This window comes from Halictus rubicundus, unplaced genomic scaffold (genome assembly GCF_050948215.1).
Source record: "Halictus rubicundus isolate RS-2024b unplaced genomic scaffold, iyHalRubi1_principal scaffold0042, whole genome shotgun sequence".
Lineage (NCBI taxonomy): Eukaryota > Metazoa > Arthropoda > Insecta > Hymenoptera > Halictidae > Halictus > Halictus rubicundus.
Genome location: NW_027488583.1, coordinates 700,753 through 715,261, shown reverse-complemented (window position 1 = coordinate 715,261; position 14,509 = coordinate 700,753). Strand labels below are relative to the sequence as shown.

The 14,509-nt window shown below is 42.2% G+C and overlaps 1 protein-coding gene across 1 annotated transcript; it reads right to left on the bottom strand.

Annotated features, from left to right (window-relative positions):
• Positions 1-2,966: 2,966 nt before the first annotated feature.
• On the bottom strand, positions 2,967-11,468 carry LOC143363362 (uncharacterized). The gene is made up of 5 exons (XM_076803960.1): positions 11,421-11,468; positions 11,031-11,373; positions 10,052-10,649; positions 9,539-9,965; positions 2,967-5,456 (listed from the first exon to the last, which is right to left on the bottom strand). The coding sequence occupies exons 1-5, from the start codon at positions 11,466-11,468 to the stop codon at positions 2,967-2,969; spliced, it is 3,906 nt and encodes a 1,301-aa protein (XP_076660075.1).
• Between the last annotated feature and the right edge of the window lie 3,041 nt (positions 11,469-14,509).

Below are 14,509 nucleotides of genomic sequence, written 5' to 3'. Positions count from 1 at the left end.
GACTCGCATATTCCTAATTTTTCTTTGGTCGAGTTCATGTCCCTGACTGCGTCTGTTTTTATCATCTCTTCTAAATATTCGTCACACACATGCCCTAACCGCTTGTGCCACAGCATTTTTTCCAGTGATTTACCCTTGGCTTCCTTCCTCAGTTTGTCCTTTTCTGCTTCTCTTTCTCCTTGGCAGTTCTGTTTTTCAACAAGGTTTGCTTGCTCTATCATCTCGCCTTTTAGTATAAATATTCCGTTTTTTTCTTCTGCTTCTGCGATTACCCTGTTTGCTGGCCCCATTATTCTTGCAGCGCTGTTTCCAAATATTACAGTGTGCCCATTCCTATTTAATTGGCTTATTGACAACAGGTTAGCACGCAACTTTGGCACAAATAGTACATCTTTAATAGTAACTGTGTTCATACCTTTATGTGTTCGGACAGCTATCTTTATGTCACCTTTAGCATTTGTTTCTACGCTTCTCCCATCCTCAGCTAAGTTCACTTTTGTGTGGTACGGTACTATGTTTCTCATACACTCTTTTTCTGGTGTCATGTGTGATGTTGAGCCGGAATCCAGGGTCCATATCTGTGTCCCCTTGTCTCTATTTCTTACTTCGGTATGGTAGTACTGTTCAGTTATCTGAAACGTAAACTCGTCTCTGTTCGCTACTGCCATGCTGCTTCGTTCTCTCCTTGTCGTCTGTTGTCTGTTTGTACCACTCGTATACCTCCTTGTGTTAACTCTATTATATGATGATTCACCTTTATTATATGATGTTTCGCCTGTATTATTTTGACGATGGAAGCAATCCCTCGCCAAGTGATTCTTCCTTCCACATATAAAACAGCCGCTATCTCTATATTGTCTAAATTTTCCATCATTTGTGGCCCTATATGCTTTCTCACTTCTCCACGCTTGGTGTGGGTTATGTACACTGTTACCTTGAGCTTGGCCAATCCTCTCTTCCTCTTCCTGCAATGCGTGTTGCACCTCATTCAATGTTGCACTCCGTTGTGGCCTCAGCACCATTGCTGCCTTTTCTAATCTGTGGTGAGTACCTCTCACAATGTGGTACACTATTTCTCTCTCAGGTATCGGGTACCCCAATGCAGCGCTCCTGGATGCTATATTTTTAGCTCTGGTAATGTACTCACTCACCGTCTCTTCGCCCTTCATACTGACATTTTTCAGTTCTAACCCTATATCTATGCGCTTATCTTCCGCATCTCCAGCATACATTTTCTTGAGCTCTTCCCAAACAGTCCTTGCCTTGTTCTCAGTCAAGAACTGACCTGCCTGACTGTCTGACAAGGTCGTGATGATTATGCCAAAGGCCTCATCATTTTTAGATTCCCATACCTTCCTTACCTTGGCATTCTGTGACTCAGGGTCGCCAGCAATCGGTGGTTCCTCGCTTTCTATAATTTCTCGGAACAACTTCCGCGTTCTGAGTATCGCCGCCACCTTTAATGCCCACACGTGGTAATTTTTGCCGGTTATTAATTCTACTCTGCTCAGCGGTATCCCCATTGATTCTGCCATTTTTTCCCTTCTATTTTTCGCCGCTGGTGTTCTTAACGATAATTACTTCTGGCACTTTCTTCTTTCTATACTGTCGCCACGTGCTCTTCCTAACCTCTGTTACACCACGTATCGTCTATAACCTCATACCTTCCGTTTTCTATTTTACCGTAACCACGCTCTGCTACCAAATGTTGGGATCATGGATGCGGTGAGGCAAAGGTACGAGACACTTGCTGATAATTGCACATATTTTATAAAGGAAAAATACTGTTAACTGATACATAAAATCCGACTCTCTCATTCAAGCGCGCGTACATCATCCGAGAGCGTTTCAGCGCACACCCCCCACCACACACACTCGTAGGGCGCGCATGCCCCGTCGCTCATCACACCGTCTATGCATGTTTGACCATGTATATCAATCATTTATCGTTTACAATTTTGCTATCCCTCGGTTCCCTTTCCTTGGATTCTACCGGGTAAGTTACAGCTCTTCTCTTTTAATTTTATTTTCCTATTTATCTCTAGCTCTAGTTTTTGCTAAAATAGAGTCTACTTCGGTGTTTATACATTTCACAAGCCCCTAGTTGTCTAGTTACGGTCTGTTGTTGATTTTAATTCCTACTTCTATACTTTAATTCGTTTTCCCTATTTAGTAGATACTCGGTGCTCCTGCCGTTAGCTCCTAACTTTTCATTATCTGGATGGTTTCCATCTGTTAGGTCGAGTTCCTACTAATTAAACTACTCTATTCTAATTTTCCATCTGCTAACTTATATCTATGTTTTTATGCTACTACTATTTACAATTTTTTCGCTTGCCTTTCCTATTCTATCTACCTGTTATTCAAGTTTCTCTCTCTCTTCCCTACGAAATCGTACGTTTCTCTCTCTCTCGCTCCTATCCAGACGTATCTTTCTGTCTTCTTACTTGTCAGCCTCCGCTTGGTGGGGGGAGGGATGCTTGAGTATGCAGGGGTGGTGTTAAGGAGATGAGGGTCCAGATGCATGGGTCGTCGGCTTCAGTGAGAAGGCACCGTGGTTCTGGCCCAGTGGACGTCCGAGGAGGGTTATTTGTCCGAGGTGCTGGTTTTCCTTAGCCTGGTCCCACTTTTTCAGCTTCTTGCACAGACATCGGTCTGCAGTTACCCCGAATTTTTCCTCGTCATGGTCACCTCACCAGAGTCGTTACATTCGCCTTGATCCTTGGTCCCCGCATCGGACGTTTCAGTATCCGTTATTTACCAGGTCCCTGAGAGCGAGAGAGAGGGGAGAGAGAAACTATTACCGAGTATCCTTGTGTAATTTTCTAACTACTATTTTACCTCTATATTTTTATTTCATTTACAACTACTTAACTTATTGATCTTCGGTTAGAGGTCCGCCATTCGGTCTGGATCTCCCGATTCGAGGTCAGCCACCGTTCCCCTTAGTTCCGGGTTGTCCAGTCCTAGACGTTCCCTTCTCCTTTGTTCAGCCTCCTTTTTTTCAGGATTTTCCTGCAGAAGGCAGAAAAGGCCATCCATGCTGGCTGCTTTTTACAGATGGCTTCCATGACCGATCTAGGGCTGATGTCTTCTTCCCTTAGTTCTAGCTCGTACTCTAGCTCCTTCCTTTCCTCTCCCCACTCCTGGCAGATGAAAAGTGTGTGCTCCGGGGTGTCTAGCGTTCCCTGGTGGAACCAGGAATCCCTTGACTCGGCCTTCCCGATTCTTCTCCTGAAAGCGTTAAAAACGCCGTGGCCCGTTAAGGCTTGAGTTAAATAAAAATCTAATTCGCCGTGTTTCCTCTCCTTCCAGATCTTTATATTCGGGATCAGTTTGTAGGTCCATCTACCGACGTTAGCTGTTTCCCAAGTCTTCTGCCATTCAATGTCTGATTCCTCCTTCATTATTCTTCTGGTCCATCTTTTCATGATTGTCTTTATCTCTTGCAGTTCTTCTTCTGATCCCTTTCCCGCTTCTATTTCTACCAATTCAGGATAGTCATTTCCTATGGATTCCCCTCTCCTTAGCCTTTCTCTGATATCTCTTATGTCTGTATTTATTTTTTCCTCCCATTTAAATAATTTCCTTCTTTCCTGTATTTTAAGGTTCCACGGCGTAATTCCCGATAGAACGCACAGCGTTTCTGTTGGCACTGTCCTGTACGATGAGACAACCCTGGACAGGCCTATTCTCTGGGTTCTTTTCAGTAACCTCCAGTTAGTGTTATTTTTTATTGCATCAGCCCATATAGGAGCTCCATAAAGAACGATGGATTCTATCGTCATGTAGTACAGTTTCCTTATGGACTGTCTTGCTTTCGTTGCATTAGTCATTAGGCTGCTTAGGGCTGCCAGGGTCCTTATCGCCTTGTTAGTTGCCGTCTCAATATGTTTCCTGAAACTCCTCCTGTCATCGAAAATGACTCTCAGGTACTTCAGGTGGGAGTTTGGTTTTACGTCTGTGTTACCAATTTTAAGGGAAAAGTCTTCCCCGACCCTTTTATGGTTCAGCATGATCACCTCCGTTTTGTTTCCGGCTAACGCGAGTCCGGCTGTTTGCATCCAGTTTTTAGAGTCCTCGATGAAAGATTCTGCTCTTAGCTTTAATCTATGGATGGTGGCCGCCTGGGCTATAATGACCACGTCGTCAACAAATGCCAGTCTCATTGACATCGGTGGTAGGGGTCGTTTCAGGAGTCCGTCGTAGACTAGGTTCCATAGGAACGGGCCTAACACAGAACCCTGAGGAACCCTCATCTGCATGTCGATACTTATCGGCACTTCTTCCGCCTGGTAGGTTACTATCCTTCCCCTCAAATAATTTTTTGTTACGCTTACCATGTACTCTGGTAGATTCCTTCTTTTCATTTCAGCGATTATGGCTTCCCAGCTAAGGGTGTTAAACGCGTTTCTAACGTCGAGCGCAATCATGGCTGCATAGCGTTGTTTAGTCGATGCTTCGTTGGCCGCTTCCCTGATCTTCTCCATTGGCTGTAGGGTTGACTTCCCCTTACAGAAACCAAACTGGTTCTGGTTGAAGGGTTCTTCGCCCAGTTCTTTTAGCATTCTTATTTTCAGGATGTATTCTAACAGTTTTGCCATCGCATCGATAATGCAGATTGGCCTGTAGGCTGACGGTTCTGCCGGGTCTTTTCCCTCCTTTCTGAGCAGAATCGTCTTCGCCTCCTTCCATGCCTGGGGTATTTTCCTCCTTCTAATTATGCTATTATAGAGAGTCAAAAATCTGTCTCGCCTGAACTGAACCATCGCTTTAATCAATTCTGGAGGGATGCCGTCCAAACCCGCCACTTTTCCTGTTTTCAGAAGTTTGGCGGCCACTTTAATTTCTTCCTGCGTTATTTCGGGGAAATCGTTTTCTTGGTTATCTTCCTCTTCGGGTTCTCTGTTTACTGGGCCCTCGCCTGTACCCTCGGAGTCTTGTGCCTTCCCATTCTCAGAGAGATGGGGAAAGAGTCCTCGCATTACAGTCTCGGCAAATTCCGGGGAAAGGGATGCAGGAGGTGATCCCTTTTTTGCTCTCCTAATAATTGTTTTATACGGCTTTCCCCAAGGATCTTTCTCTATGGATTCACAAAGTTCGTTCCAAGTTCTATTCTTTTCTTTACTTATCATTATCTGCAGCCTCTTTTTTCCCTTCTCGTCAAGGAAGGTTAGGATTTCTCTTTCTTCATTTCTTTTCCTCTTTCTAGCTCTCTGTATTTTCCTTCTTAATTTTTGAACTTTTGCCCTCTCCTCTTTGATCTCTTGGTTCCACCATGGGTTATTTCTCCTCCTGCATCCCTTTCCTTGGCCGATTTTTTCTAAAGATTCCTCGCAGACCTTTTTGATTAAAGTTAGGAACTTTCCTTCTTGCTCCATTGACCATTGATTTCCCTCGTTGATTTCCTCTTCGGCCAGTGACCTATCCAGAGCTTCTTTAAGCTTGGTGAGGCCCTGGCGGTTAATTCTCCATCTGCAAATATTTGAATTAGTTTCCGTTCGATTTTTACCCGTCATTTTCAGTTCTGATAATATATATTTGTGGTCTGAAGCAATTTCCTTGCTCAGTACTCTAGATATCAAACCATCGTTTCTAGCAAGGTCGGGCGTCGTAGCCACAAAATCCAGGTATGAGACCGATCTTCCTTTTTCGAAGGTAGGACCCCCCAGTGGCCACACCGGAGCTATTTCGCAGCTTACAAGGGAACATATTCAAGTGCGAATTTCCGATTTTGATGAAACTTATGTGACATATAGTTCTTTGAAAAATATTTGACACGTATTTTTTTTTATCGGCAACCATCCACTTTGAAGGGGTGAAAACAGCCCTCAAAGTTGGGGGTCAAAACCATATTTTTTGAAATACCTCGGAAACCAGAGGTCGAAAAAATTTGAATTTTTTTTTAAATTGTGTGTTTTTCAATGAGAAATGTAGTCGCGCAAGAAAAATTTAACAAAAGTCTTTTGTTTAAACAATATATTGAAAATTTGATTTTTTTTTGCAGTTTCTCTTATTTATTGTTAGTTCATTTTAATGTAAACTTGGGTGTGTGATCTTTGATCAAAATTAGGGTTTACATGTTTCAGGATTTTTTTTTTTTTTGCCATTTAACAATAATTATGCATTATGGAAGATAGTCTTGCATCTGCCGTGCGTAGGAAGGAATTGTGGCTTGTTTTATCGAAATATAAGTATTTACTATAAACGTGTATAGTATTTTAAACAATACCACTGGGTTATGTGTCGTTTATTGTTTTATTAGTAGCTAAAGAAGGTGGCGCAGGTAGCAGCGTGACGCGGTGCTAATTACCGCGGCGGAGTAAGGGTACCGACTTTTATAGCCAATTCGCCTGTGAATTTCTGCAATCGTTGGGCCTTCGGTCAAAATATCCCTGCAGCCTTTTTAAACTGTGAATCCTCGAACCTGGAGTTTCCCTCGTCATTTATGGTAGCTCTAAAAAGAGCTGATTTTGAAAGAAGTGCTGTCCACAAAGATTATTCTACATAATTCTGGCAATATTGATGTCCTGTGATTGTTGGGCCTTCGGTCAAAATATCCCTGCAGCCTTTTTAAACTATGAATCCTCGAACCTGGAGTTTCCCTCGTCATTTATGGTAGCTCTGAAAAGAGCTGGTGCCAATGCCGCACATCAGTTTTACCTCGGTTATATACAGCATTTAAGAAGGACCCAAATATTTTCAAACAATTCCATTGGTTGTTAGAGTGAGAGAGGGGGAAACGTAAAACAGTCTTCAGAATGTATAAATATGGGCACTTTGCTGTATGTGCTATTAGTCTTTCTGCATTACGGTTTGTAAAGCAACGTACATATCAAGAAGTTAAGGCTACTTCTTTCGGATTTTTAAAACGGTGCCACATATATCAAATAATTTCTGGCAATAATAAAGTTCGAACATTATATTAATTTTGCTTTTGCTTATTGTTTATTTGTATTGTTAGATTCGTTTTTACAAACATGAAGGTCAATCCGGTGAACGTTATAAATATTTTGATGGCAACATATAGCAGTAACAATAACGAGGGAACACCCACGAATGGAAAGGAAATTGAACTGGCAAACATAATTATAGACCTGATTAATAGCTACAGAGAAGCAGGGTACATGAATTTCGAAACGCAACAGGAATTAATATTCGATGACCTAACAGACGAACCGACTTCATTTAATGTTCCCGAAGATGAAGAAGATTTGGAATCAGCGTCAACATCTAAACCGTCGTCTTCAAGTTCTCCAGACGAGAGTCCAGAAGAAATAGAATTTGGAGGCATTGATTTAGATTATAAGAAGAAAGCTGTAGATTTTTGGAAGAGTGGAAGAAAAAGACCACTAAACTTCGAAACTGTGAAGAACAAATACAAGAAATTGAAGAGAAAATCAGATTTATACAGATGGGAAGAGCAAATTAATACAGGCGGATCTCGTTACGATAAACTTACAGCAATTGCACATGCTACACTTGAAAAATTTATTGTAGCGAGAAATAATAAAATTTTGGTACACGACGTAGATTTGAGACGGTGGGCAATGCACGAAAATTTATCAATAAATTTAGAAGGATTCCAGGCATCGTCCTTTTGGTTGTGGAAGTTTAAAGAAAACTATAATATAGTATCGAGAAAAACGACGAAACTCGTTACCCGCCATCATACTAACCATTTAACAGATTTGACCGCAGCAGCAGAAGATTTTGTGCATCATGTGAAAGGGTATTTTGAAAATTATGGCGCAAGCAATATTTTCAACAGTGATCAAAGTGGGTTCCAGTTGGAATTGCACTCTGGTCGAACACTTTCACACAAAGGTGAAAAAGAAACGGGTGCTCTTGTCCAATCGATATCTTCAACAACGCACAGCTACACTATCCAGCCCACAATTTCAGCTGACGGACAGTTGCTATCGCCATTATATATTGTTTTGAAAGAAGTCAAAGGGCAGTTAGGACCTCGTGTACGAAGAAGTGTGTTCACGGCACCTAATGTACATATTGAAGCTTCCACATCGGGAAAACTAACGAAGGAGTTATTTAGAACGTGGTTGATTGAAGTATTTCTCCCATCTGCTCCAGAAAATTCTGTTTTACTTCTTGACTCGTGGAATGGATACAACGACGAGATCATACGTAACGCCCTGCCAGAAGACAAACAATTAGAGGTATTGACGATACCAAAAAATACGACGCCATTAATCCAACCACTTGACGTGTATGGATTCCGCATTTGGAAGAATTTTGCAAGAAAACTTTCCGATCTTGCAATATTGTTAAATATTGATTTTAATCTACACGCAAGAAATAATATTATTAAATTACAGTCATTAATCCACAACCAATTATCAGCTGCGCGTTATAAACGGCTGTTTCAATATGCTTGGTTCCGCAGTGGATATATAGAAGAACGGCCAGGAGAATTTGAAAATCCCGTAGAGTTCTGCTTTACAAAATTAGATGGTTTAACGTGTTTCCATTGTTCAAATGTAGTCGTACTGAAATGTTCTTGGTGCAAAGAACATTTATGTTTTTCTCATTTTATCATCGAGTATCATTATTGCCAGAATTATGTAGAATAATCTTTGTGGACACCACTTCTTTCAAAATCAGCTCTTTTCAGAGCTACCATAAATGACGAGGGAAACTCCAGGTTCGAGGATTCATAGTTTAAAAAGGCTGCAGGGATATTTTGACCGAAGGCCCAACAATCACAGGACATCAATATTGCCAGAATTATGTAGAATAATCTTTGTGGACAGCACTTCTTTCAAAATCAGCTCTTTTTAGAGCTACTATAAATGACGAGGGAAACTCCAGGTTCGAGGATTCACAGTTTAAAAAGGCTGCAGGGATATTTTGACCGAAGGCCCAACGATTGCAGAAATTCACAGGCGAATTGGCTATAAAAGTCGGTACCCTTACTCCGCCGCGGTAATTAGCACCGCGTCACGCTGCTACCTGCGCCACCTTCTTTAGCTACTAATAAAACAATAAACGACACATAACCCAGTGGTATTGTTTAAAATACTATACACGTTTATAGTAAATACTTATATTTCGATAAAACAAGCCACAATTCCTTCCTACGCACGGCAGATGCAAGACTATCTTCCATAATGCATAATTATTGTTAAATGGCAAAAAAAAAAAAAATCCTGAAACATGTAAACCCTAATTTTGATCAAAGATCACACACCCAAGTTTACATTAAAATGAACTAACAATAAATAAGAGAAACTGCAAAAAAAAATCAAATTTTCAATATATTGTTTAAACAAAAGACTTTTGTTAAATTTTTCTTGCGCGACTACATTTCTCATTGAAAAACACACAATTTAAAAAAAAATTCAAATTTTTTCGACCTCTGGTTTCCGAGATATTTCAAAAAATATGGTTTTGACCCCCAACTTTGAGGGCTGTTTTCACCCCTTCAAAGTGGATGGTTGCCGATAAAAAAAAATACGTGTCAAATATTTTTCAAAGAACTATATGTCACATAAGTTTCATCAAAATCGGAAATTCGCACTTGAATATGTTCCCTTGTTAGCAGGGAATCAAGAAGTATCGTGCCCTTTGTATTCTGCTCTTCAGAGCCCCATGCTGGTGATCTTGCATTGAAGTCTCCTCCGAGAATGATACTCCTTCCCTTGCTCTTTTCCTGCTTAACGAACTCTAAAATTCTATCTATTTTGAGAGCGTATGCATCTTCCGTGGTGCTAGGAGATAAATAAATGCTGACAAAAATTATATTCCTGATCCTTACTGCCACGAAGTCTTCTCCTATTTTGTCTCCGTCTTCTTGTCTGATGATTCCGTTATTTTCCGTTACCCAGATGGCCGCTGTTCCCTTCGTGGAATACAACCAGTTTCCGGGGTTATACAAGGGTTCCGAGATTAAAATCAGGTCCGCCTTTAGTTCCAGAGCAGCCTGGGGAAGTAAGTAGTGGGCCAGCCTGCAATGGTTCAGATTTATCTGTAAAATTTTTAGATTGAATTTTGTTTTGAACTCCCAGCTAATTGCTGCAAATATTTTTTATACTGCGGACAGTTGGCCGCTCCGGCTACGTGTTCGGCCTTGGCTGCTGGTACCCCCTTTCTGGTACAGAGGACACAGCATCGGATCGCCTGACAGCCGTTGATCTGGTGGCCGATTACTCCACACCTTCTGCAAAGCTCCTGGCCTTGGGTATCTATATTACAATTGTAGGACATATGACCGTATTCATGGCATTTAAAACACCTTACCAAACTTTGTGTCCTGTTGACTCTGCAGTTGGTGAACCCGATTTTTATTTTACTAGTACCCTTTAGTTTTTCTAGAGCCTTCGCCGGAAAATTGACAATTACCGTTTTTGTCCCGCCGAAGCCAAACCTTGACGTTTTGATTTTTATTTCATGTAGTTCCAGTTTTATTTCCCTCGCCAGTTCTGTGATAATTTCTTCCTTTTCCAAGGTGGGGTCAACATCCTTGATTTCGAAGGATACTTTCGGTGTTAATCTTCTCACAACGTGCTCTTCGCCTAGGGTTTCTTTGACTATTTTTTCGAAGCCTATGCCGTTGGTAGTTTTCTCCATCTCGATGATCAGGTCGCCTCCTCTTGATTTTCTCACCGTTCGTATACCTTCCATCTTGCTGCCTGCATTAGTTTTCAATTCTTTAAAGAGATCGGCGAAGGTTTTGGTCCCATTTGATTTAATCATTATTGCCTCCGTTTTTGGGGGAGCGGGGATTCTTCTTTTCTTTTCTCTCTCTATCTCTTCTTCTCTTTTCTTTCTCAGAGTCTCTTCTTCTTATCTCTTCTTCTTATTCAACTGCCTTCTTTCTTCTGCTTTCTTATTTCTTTCTATTACTGTATAGCCTTCACTGTCCTCTTGGTTTCTGTCTTGGCTCTCGGTATTACTACCCTTTCCTCTCCTTCTTCTCTCTGTCCCCTCGTCTTCCGTTTCTGTGTCCTGTGCTTTTTTTGGTGCACCCGAATTCTCTGGAATCACCTATTTTAGTGTCTTTTTCCCTTTACCTTTGTTGGGCGCTGTCTCTCTTGTTCCTGAAAAACCAGGTCCGAGCTGTATCGGTGAGCTTTGCGTGCGTATGTCCCTAAGGTGAATACTATCTTTTAATCGTTTGTTCTCTAGTCTGAGTTCGATATTTTTGAGCTTAATTATAATAGATTCGGTGTTCCTATCTGCTTGCCCAGCGTGAAGCTTGATACTACTCTTAACTCTATTGGTCGGATCGGATGTAAAATTTTTTATTTCCCTCGTTGAAGTCTTCGTTTTGCTCAGAAGCTTTCCCAATTCCTTGATGGATTTTAGAATGTCCTCATCGTCTTCTTTTCCGTCTTCGCCAATAGGACGTATACCCTAGTACGTACTCGCCCAACACCGGCGCCGTTAGGGACTATTCATACTTGCCGGGACCGGTTGATTCTGCGGCCGGACTCTAGGCTTAATGCCATGTTAACCGAAAATCGGATGCCTTCGTTCCGGCCGTTGGACTAATCCCCTCGGCCGCCGTTTATCTCGAGGCCGGCAAGCGGCTGATCATTACCAGATGCCCTTTCGAGAGCGCGTTGACAGTTCCCAGCTGTGCGTGGCACAACAAAAAAAGGTTTTTCGGGGCCCCACAGCTCCTTAAGTAAACTATCGGTATCTCTCCTCTACAACATTATGGAGATAGGAATCGTTCCTGCCTCTTCGTGAAACAGCATCACACATCCTTATATATTAACGTAAATTATACATATATTGAAAACGAGAATATTTGTTTTTTTTTTTAAGGAAGTATCCACATTAGGAAGGGACTATGTCTCGAATTTTGATGACATTGAAAAATGTTGTGGTCCAAGTGAAAGTGGAAGAAATCCGAAACAATACTCCCAAAAGTGTTCGATATCGCGTGGAATGACTCAATTACATGATAATTTGTAGAATAAGAAGAATTAATTCCACATACATTGCATCGTTTTGTCTTACGTCACGAAAAAATGTATATGGAAACTGCTACATTTTTGTCCATAATGACCTAAAAGTGATTAGATGGTAGGTTCCGTGGCAACAATGCGATGGCGTATCTATCTCTTGTCCAATGAGACGAGGCAGTAGATGTAAACATAGCCACTCGAGTGCGAGAGAGTTGAAGTTACCCTTACAAGATAATTAGCAAAGGACGCACGCTGGGTGCTTCACTGTCTCGGTCTCGTTGGACAGAGTGTAGGTACGACTGCGCGGCTGATTGGATCAGAGTGCAAGGGACACGCCTCGTTTCACACGTATTTTCGGCTACAGTCGAAATATTGGCTACAGCGATCACATATACTATGTAGCGTGTGACGTCGAAGCCAAAACACTGGGACTACGGGCGCGGCTGAGATGGGCATAGGCAGACCTAACGATAGTTTTTTTTTAACTCTCCGGAGTTTTTACTTATAATCATTTATAAGATATAGAGTATTTTTGTTCGGAGTTTTATTGTTCCTTATAGTTTGAACTATTACTTCTTAACATTACAACTCAGATGAACAATTTTCCTTCCATCCTGGAAAGGCACCACAGTTATTTAAGATGGAAGTGGGATAAAATAATTTGTCTTTATGAAACCCTGTTTTATTAAACTGTATACGTGCTCATCCGTAATCCAGAAAGCAATTGTGACATTAAAATTTCATTATTCTGGTCATCAAGATACAATTGTAGATAAGAAAAATATTATACTCCAAAACGTAGAGATTTAACACAATATCAAGAAATAAGCATTACAATTCACAGAATTTTAATGAAGGAAGACAGAGCTAAACATATAATTTAACAATGCTAAAATTTATTTGTGAAGCTGAATTTTATTGTTCCTTATAGTTTGAACCATTACTTATTAACATTACAACTCAGATGAACAATATTCTTTTCTCTACTTCAAAAATGGATTCTGTGCGGATGCTGTCGTGGCACCCGGCGTGACTCGGCGGCCGGAGAGCATCGGACGAGATCGGATGACCTACACCGGATGCCCAGCTCTCGGCGGATGCATAGGCATCCCCGGGGTGTAGAGGGGATTAAACTGTTCTTGTGTTAGGTAGCGAACCTCCGCTGTGTGCGGCTCTTAGCTTTTGTTGCGAGCATCTCGAGCACCTTCTCAGGTTGCCTTGCTAGGGTTCCGGCAAATATGAATTAGGAAAACGCGGTAGTATTCATACTAACGTTCGCCTCCGGCAAGTATGAATAGACTCTTACTCGTTCGCGGGACTAGCCCACAGGACGAGCTCCGAACGCGGCTGTGACTGAACGATGACTAAACGTGCGAGGCGCGAGGCACGGTCGCGGATCGGAGAGCGAGTCGTAGGAATCGGGAAACGGATCTCGAGGAGGGGGAAGAGAGCCGAAGTGTCGCTGCGTCGTAGTGCTCGGGAGTACTGCCTTTCCTCGCACAGGACGTATACCCTAGTGCTCGTACGACCAACACCGGCGTGCTCACGCACGCACACGGTAGTATACCATAGGACGCGCGTTTACACGCGGCTGCGAGAAGTCCGGAGCTCGGAGATGTTACTCCGAGAGCTGCTCCAGGCCAACTCCGGTTCTGGCTTTTTTTTTTAAACAGGATTAACCTGGAAATTTACTTTGAGGGTTTGGGTGTTAAAGGTACCTAGAACAGAGGCTCTCTAACCTTTAAGCATAATGGATATTTCTGGTAATCGATTGATAGGTTGTGATTAGCGTGACATAACATGAGGGTGAATTATAAGAAAATTTACAAAAAACTTATAGACAGGCTTGCAAATAGTTTGCGGCTTTAGGGTAAGCAATTTGTCCCCCGATGGAAGCTGGAGCTAGCCGGTACAGAGTGTCCTAGGAAGAGTCCATGGGTCCGAGTATCGACGAGTCATCTTTCCATCTTGCACATCCGCTTTTCTCCTAAAGCTCAGTTATGGCTTTAGGGGACGTTTAGCCGGTCAAGCAGCCGTAGCAGACCTCCCGGGCTGAGGGGAGGGGAAGGAACCGACGGTGTCGGATTTTGGCCAGGAGCCGGAACAGTGGAGACGGACCTGCAGGAATCGATGATAGGTCCAGAGGGAAACGAATCCTAGGAGAATAAGGCAGTTGGTCTCTCCAGTGCTATTTGTCGTATCAATGGATTTTGATGATCATATGGTTTAAACCCACTGACCAGGGCATGAAAAACCTTGTCAAGCATGGGTGTATCGGAAAAGGTCGCCGTCCGAACGATACTTAGAATGAGGAGGAGCCGGAATCGCACAGCGCTGTGCGTCGAAGTTGAATGAAAAAGAGTCTGTGACGAACACGTGTATTTGGATGAAAGTGGACTGTATTTTTGAACTGTATGAAAGTGAACTGTATTTGAAACTGTATGGACACTGTACGTTGAAATATACAATAAATATGTACACGAATAACGCGTTGATTAGCGAGTTGAAACCAACGATTAGGAAGAGCGCAGAGAAAACAGGACCGAGTCGCACGACGGTTGAACAGCGAAGATGGA

Bases quoted from the DNA above. Each gene is read 5' to 3' on its own strand.
- LOC143363362 (XM_076803960.1), bottom strand. From the start codon at position 11,468: ATGGCATTAAGCCTAGAGTCCGGCCGCAGAATCAACCGGTCCCGGCAA. The intron at 11,374-11,420 runs GTATGAATAGTC...AGTACGTACTAG, and splicing joins GAATCAACCGGTCCCGGCAA to GGTATACGTCCTATTGGCGA. The intron at 5,457-9,538 runs GTGCGAATTTCC...ATTAACCGCCAG, and splicing joins TAACAAGGGAACATATTCAA to GGCCTCACCAAGCTTAAAGA.